Below are 7,500 nucleotides of genomic sequence, written 5' to 3' on the forward strand. Positions count from 1 at the left end.
ATTTGCAATTTCCGCAATTTCCGCAATTTGCAATTTCCGCAATTTGCAATTTTCGCAATTTCTCAATTTCCGCAATTTCCGCAATACTAGAACTGTAGAACATGTCACCAAATCTCCCACCATCTCATTCATTGTTTGACTGCATGGAAGGTTCTAAAAAAGAAAACATGCTTTCTAAATCCTGACAGTTTTCTGAAAAACCTCATGATTCTATAATCAGTGGTTCTCAAACTATTTAATGTCAAGGAACCCCAAAATGATATGTATTTGGCCGCCGAGCCCCATCTTCTTGAGCTTAGACCAGTTTACCCTCATGGGTAAACATAGTACCTTTCCTTTCCTTTATCTGAAAATAGGCCTATGTTGTTCCAGTTAAAAACGTTCGCTCTGAAAGAATATATATTCAAAGATTTGCGCCACGATTTCACGATTTTTCAAAAATAGAGAATCTACAAGCTCTTAGCACGCCACTGCTATTTTTCAACAGCTAAAGTATAACATGATGCTTAAAACACCAAAAGAATTACAGACAGACAGACAGACAGACAGACGAACAGACAGACAGACAGACAGACAGACAGACAGACAGACAGACAGACGAACAGACGGACAGACAGACAGACAGACAGACAGACAGACAGACAGACAGACGAACAGACAGACAGACGAACAGACAGACAGACAGACAGACAGACGAACAGACAGACAGACAGACAGACAGAAACAGAAGCAGCCAATCAGTCGTCTTCGTTGCGGTTCATTTTTATTGGAGCGTTCGGGCGTCTCACAGACGCCTCGGCCAATGGCGGCAGGGCGACACATTATCCCTTTGGCCAATGAGGCGCTACTTTAACAGGCGTTGCAGCCAATAAGAGAGAGAGAGGATATAAAACAGCCAATGATTGTGAGGAAACATTTCGCTGATTAACCCAATGACAGAGTCAGGAATTAAAATTAGTTGTAGGCAGTTTCTCAATGTAGGGTCTGGGCTCAGAATGGAACCAAATGGACCCTTACGGGTCTGTGACTCTGAGAGTGTAACACATGGAACCAAATGGACCCTTACGGGTCAATTTTCGCAATTTCTCAATTTCCGCAATTTCCGCAATACTAGAACTGTAGAACATGTCACCAAATCTCCCACCATCTCATTCATTGTTTGACTGCATGGAAGGTTCTAAAAAAGAAAACATGCTTTCTAAATCCTGACAGTTTTCTGAAAAACCTCATGATTCTATAATCAGTGGTTCTCAAACTATTTAATGTCAAGGAACCCCAAAATGATATGTATTTGGCCGCCGAGCCCCATCTTCTTGAGCTTAGACCAGTTTACCCTCATGGGTAAACATAGTACCTTTCCTTTCCTTTATCTGAAAATAGGCCTATGTTGTTCCAGTTAAAAACGTTCGCTCTGAAAGAATATATATTCAAAGATTTGCGCCACGATTTCACGATTTTTCAAAAATAGAGAATCTACAAGCTCTTAGCACGCCACTGCTATTTTTCAACAGCTAAAGTATAACATGATGCTTAAAACACCAAAAGAATTACAGACAGACAGACAGACAGACAGACGAACAGACAGACAGACAGACAGACAGACAGACAGACGAACAGACGGACAGACAGACAGACAGACAGACAGACAGACAGACAGACAGACGAACAGACAGACAGACGAACAGACAGACAGACAGACAGACAGACGAACAGACAGACAGACAGACAGACAGAAACAGAAGCAGCCAATCAGTCGTCTTCGTTGCGGTTCATTTTTATTGGAGCGTTCGGGCGTCTCACAGACGCCTCGGCCAATGGCGGCAGGGCGACACATTATCCCTTTGGCCAATGAGGCGCTACTTTAACAGGCGTTGCAGCCAATAAGAGAGAGAGAGGATATAAAACAGCCAATGATTGTGAGGAAACATTTCGCTGATTAACCCAATGACAGAGTCAGGAATTAAAATTAGTTGTAGGCAGTTTCTCAATGTAGGGTCTGGGCTCAGAATGGAACCAAATGGACCCTTACGGGTCTGTGACTCTGAGAGTGTAACACATGGAACCAAATGGACCCTTACGGGTCTGTGACTCTGAGAGTGTAACACATGGAACCAAATGGACCCTTACGGGTCTGTGACTCTGAGAGTGTAACACATGGAACCAAATGGACCCTTACGGGTCTGTGACTCTGAGAGTGTAACACATGGAACCAAATGGACCCTTACGGGTCTGTGACTCTGAGAGTGTAACACATGGAACCAAATGGACCCTTACGGGTCTGTGACTCTGAGAGTGTAACACAACATGGAACCAAATGGACCCTTACGGGTCTGTGACTCTGAGAGTGTAACACATGGAACCAAATGGACCCTTACGGGTCTGTAACTCTGAGAGTGTAACACATGGAACCAAATGGACCCTTACGGGTCTGTGACTCTGAGAGTGTAACACAACATGGAACCAAATGGACCCTTACAGGTCTGTGACTCTGAGAGTGTAACACATGGAACCAAATGGACCCTTACGGGTCTGTGACTCTGAGAGTGTAACACATGGAACCAAATGGACCCTTACGGGTCTGTGACTCTGAGAGTGTAACACATGGAACCAAATGGACCCTTACGGGTCTGTGACTCTGAGAGTGTAACACGTGGAACCAAATGGACCCACAAACCAGACATTGAGAAGCAGTTTAACCGTAATATAATATTTCTCTAATAACAGTTCATAACAGATGCTAGATTATCTTAGAGGCAACAGCAGCAAATAAACAATAATGAACAAAACAAAAACAATCAAAACACAAAAACTAAATCTACGTTTTCCCCCAAAATGTCCGTTCATTTCATTTCACATCTTTGTTAAAGTGCTTCTTCAGACTGACACAGTCTTATGCATATATTATTTCACATGGTTTATATATATACATATACATATCGATATCTATCCATCTATCTATCTATCTATCTATCTAATTTATTTATATTTTTTTACTTTCCCCCCCCCACACACATAATAGTAGAACAGAACAGTTCAACTTTTGTCAGCAGTTTTTGCACTAAATAAATTAATTAAAATGACAGACATTAAACCTGGAAAATAATAACATAAGAATAATAATAATAATAATAACAACTCAAAGATAGAAAGCAGTGAGACAGTTGGAATCAGAGAGTGAGACAGTTACAGTACAGACAGACAGACAGGTGTGTTGGGCTCTTAACCAAGTGGACCCAATAAGCGTCCAGTTGGTTGGACACTATAGAGCACCGAAGTCTGACGTCACTTCCAGTAGAGGGCGTCAGTCCCCAGGTTCATGTATTTGTTTAGTTGCATTGAAATCCCCATTGAGGCCATTTTAGATCGCCTCATATAACAACTGTGTTTGAAAAATAAACATGTCACCCCGGCCGCTTCACTCATATGGATATGAAGAATCAACTGACTGAGAGAAAACGCTAATGTTACTGCTGCTGAATTAGTTATATTTTCGCTAGAAGCAGACTGTATCATATATGAGTGACTGACTGTTGCAAACGATACAGAGACACCTCCCTAACAATAACGCCGAGACAGCTTGTTTATTTTGGACCACAACGCTTATAGTAGACCCCATGTTATTCTCCATAGAGAAATTACTTCCGCGAACCACGAGGGGAATCGTCGGGATGGGCGAGTTACGTCAGGACTTCAGTGCTCTATTCTGAGTGACTGCAGCTTTTCAACCCGTTACTGATGATGCTCTGGAGCTCTCTGGTGGAGCGTTGCCCCTGCGACCCGACTACGGATAAGCAGCTGAAGATGGGTGGATGCATGTTCAGGGACCCCTGGGGTCCGTGAACCCCCTCAGGAACCCCTGGGGGTCTTTGAACCCCCTCAGGGACCCCACTTTGGGAACCACTGTGTTAGAACATGATATTATTATTATATGAATTATATATTAATCACTAGGTTGGATCCGTTTGGAATGGGAATGGGGGGGGGGGGGGGTTTCTCCCCTGAAAAGCAGCAGGACATCAGCTCACCACCTGGGGGCGGGGTTTCCCCACCACCTGACACTGAGGAGTCTTTGTTTGGTTTACTCCAAACGGAACAAAAAAAAAGAAAAACATGAAATAAAATAAAATACAATAAACATCAAATTAAGGCGATCCACGCATAATACATAATTAAGACAATAATTAAGACATTTTGTCCTTAATACAGCAGGTCATTACAGTTGTGGATATATATATATATATATATATATATATATATATATATATATATATATATATATATATATATACACATAGACGTTCGTTACAATAGTGGAGAGTTGGTGACTGGGAGGAGACCCCGGGGGCAGACCAAGGACCAGATGGATTATATCTCCACTGGGAGGAGACCCCGGGGCAGACCAAGGACCAGATGGATTATATCTCCACTGGGAGGAGACCCCGGGGCAGACCAAGGACCAGATGGATTATATCTCCACTGGGAGGAGACCCCGGGGCAGACCAAGGACCAGATGGATTATATCTCCACTGGGAGGAGACCCCCGGGGCAGACCAAGGACCAGATGGATTATATCTCCACTGGGAGGAGACCCCCGGGGCAGACCAAGGACCAGATGGAGGAAACACATGGACTCAACTGGCCTTGGAACGTCTCAGGATCCCCCAGGAGGAAGTCACTAATGTTGCTCTGGAGGAGAGGGGAAGTCTGGAGCTCTCTGGTGGAGCTGTTGCCCCCCGCGACCCGACTACGGATAAGCGGTTGAAGATGGATGAAGGTGAAAGGAGGCTCTTCTGGGGTCGTAGTTGAAGGTCGTTCAGAGGTCGTAGTTCAAGGTGGTTTCAGTCAGTCTGCCCTGAGGTTCCATGATGGACGGGAATAATATCTGAGGCTGGAGAGAGAGAGAGAGAGAGAGAGAGAGAGAGAGAGAGAGAGAGAGAGAGAGAGAGAGGCCAATCAGAGGACACGCAGGGTTGTGACCAATCAGTGGACAGAGTACTCAACGTCAGTAAAGTATAACGGTCTAATATTTCAGAGTATAATTAATGCTCAAAAATGACTTTACTGTGAGTAAAAGTTGCACATTTCTACTTGAGTTAAAGTATACTGGAGTGTTTGCTTTTAAACATGATAATTAAATATATACTCAAAAGTGCAAAATGAAGAAGTACATTTTATTTTCTCATGTACCTACAGTGTGCGTTGCTTTTATTGGTCATGTTTCTATATAAAACAAGCCAAAACCACTTTATGGATTTAAAGAGAATTAAAATGAATACATAACAAAAAAAATACTATGCTCTCTCTCACACGCACGCACGCACACACGCACGCATGCCTGCACACACGCACGCATGCCTGCACACACGCACAGGGGGAATAAAACAAGAGAGATGGCTTACAGAAGAAGGAAGGGTAGATTAGACAGACAGACAGACAGACAGACAGACAGACAGACAGACAGACAGACAGACAGACAGACAGACAGACAGACAGACAGACAGGTGAACCCCACCCACTCTGAGCCCCTCCCACTCTGAGCCCCTCCCACTCTGAACCCCTCCCACTCTGAGCCCCTCCGACTCTGAACCCCTCCCACTCTGAGCCCCTCCCACTCTGAGCCCCTCCCACTCTGAACCCCTCCCACTCTGAGCCCCTCCCACTCTGAGCCCCTCCCACTCTGAACCCCTCCCACTCTGAGCCCCTCCGACTCTGAACCCCTCCCACTCTGAGCCCCTCCCACTCTGAGCCCCTCCCACTCTGAACCCCTCCCACTCTGAGCCCCTCCCACTCTGAGCCCCTCCCACTCCGAGCACCTCCCACTCTGAGCACCTCCCACTCTGAGCCCCTCCCACTCTGAGCCCCTCCCACTCTGAGCCCCTCCCACTCTGAGCCCCTCCCACTCTGAACCCCTCCCACCATGCAACGCCTCCCTCCATTCAGAGCGTGGGGGGGATGAGGGGAGGGGGATGGAGGGATGGATGGAGGTAGAGAAGGTAAAGGGTTAACATACCATGCTTTGTCACTGAAGTAACCAATTAGAACCTCCACGTCTGTACCGCACAGAGAGAGAGAGAGAGAGACATAGAGACACACACAGAGAGAGAGAGAGAGAGACATAGAGACACACACACAGAGAGAGAGGGGAAGGACAGCGTTAGTAGAAGGTAGATAAAGAGATGAAGTAGGGCTGGGACTTTAACTGATTTATTAATACATTAAAAATAATTATGCGTTATTTGTTAATTGTTTTAATGGCGTTTTACTGTTTCTGTAATTAATTAAGGTTGGTGAGGGGTGCGTTAAAACGACCGGATTAAGGCTGGTGAGGGGTGAGTTAAAACGACCGGATTAAGGTTGGTGAGGGGTGCGTTAAAACGACCGGATTAAGGCTGGTGAGGGGTGCGTTAAAACGACCGGATTAAGGTTGGTGAGGGGTGCGTTAAAACGACCGGATTAAGGCTGGTGAGGGGTGAGTTAAAACGACCGGATTAAGGTTGGTGAGGGGTGCGTTAAAACGACCGGATTAAGGTTGGTGAGGGGTGAGTTAAAACGACCGGATTAAGGTTGGTGAGGGGTGCGTTAAAACGACCGGATTAAGGTTGGTGAGGGGTGCGTTAAAACGACCGGATTAAGGTTGGTGAGGGGTGAGTTAAAACGACCGGATTAAGGTTGGTTGAGCGGTGCGTTAAAACGACCGGATTAAGGCTGGTGAGGGGTGCGTTAAAACGACCGGATTAAGGTTGGTGAGGGGTGCGTTAAAACGACCGGATTAAGGTTGGTGAGGGGTGCGTTAAAACGACCGGATTAAGGTTGGTGAGGGGTGCGTTAAAACGACCGGATTAAGGTTGGTGAGGGGTGCGTTAAAACGACCGGATTAAGGTTGGTGAGGGGTGCGTTAAAACGACCGGATTAAGGTTGGTGAGGGGTGCGTTAAAACGACCGGATTAAGGTTGGTTGAGCGGTGCGTTAAAACGACCGGATTAAGGTTGGTGAGGGGTGCGTTAAAACGACCGGATTAAGGTTGGTGAGGGGTGCGTTAAAACGACCGGATTAAGGTTGGTGAGGGGTGAGTTAAAACGACCGGATTAAGGCTGGTGAGGGGTGCGTTAAAACGACCGGATTAAGGTTGGTGAGGGGTGCGTTAAAACGACCAGATTAAGGTTGGTGAGGGGTGCGTTAAAACGACTGGATTAAGGTTGGTGAGGGGTGTGTTAAAACGACTGGATTAAGGTTGGTGAGGGGTGCGTTAAAACGACCGGATTAAGGTTGGTGAGGGGTCTGTTAAAACGCCTGGATTAAGGTTGGTGAGGGGTGCGTTAAAACGACCGGATTAAGGTTGGTGTCTGTCTGTCTGCCTGCATTTTTTGTCTAGCCTGAGGGCCCCTGAGGGCCCTTGGGAGGGTAAATCCGGCCCTGTGTGCCCAAGTCCATTAGAGCAGGGCTATAGTGTATAATAATTAATAAACGCTATAGTTTATTTATAATTTATTTGTTTTAAGT

At 45.8% G+C, this 7,500-nt stretch overlaps 1 protein-coding gene across 2 annotated transcripts in view; it reads right to left on the reverse strand.

Annotated features, from left to right (window-relative positions):
- Positions 1-4,313: 4,313 nt before the first annotated feature.
- The window catches only part of LOC308333364 (uncharacterized protein), a 32,750-nt gene continuing 29,563 nt past the window's right edge, over positions 4,314-7,500 (reverse strand). For both annotated transcript variants that reach the window (XM_080789731.1, XM_080789730.1), the window contains one exon: positions 4,314-4,888. In XM_080789731.1, the coding sequence (XP_080645857.1) occupies positions 4,839-4,888 (50 nt within the window). In that variant the 3' untranslated portion in view covers positions 4,314-4,838. The remainder of the gene's footprint in view (positions 4,889-7,500) is intronic.

The sequence above is a fragment of the Protomyctophum bolini genome, assembly GCF_963924005.1.
Source record: "Protomyctophum bolini genome assembly, chromosome: 18".
Lineage (NCBI taxonomy): Eukaryota > Metazoa > Chordata > Actinopteri > Myctophiformes > Myctophidae > Protomyctophum > Protomyctophum bolini.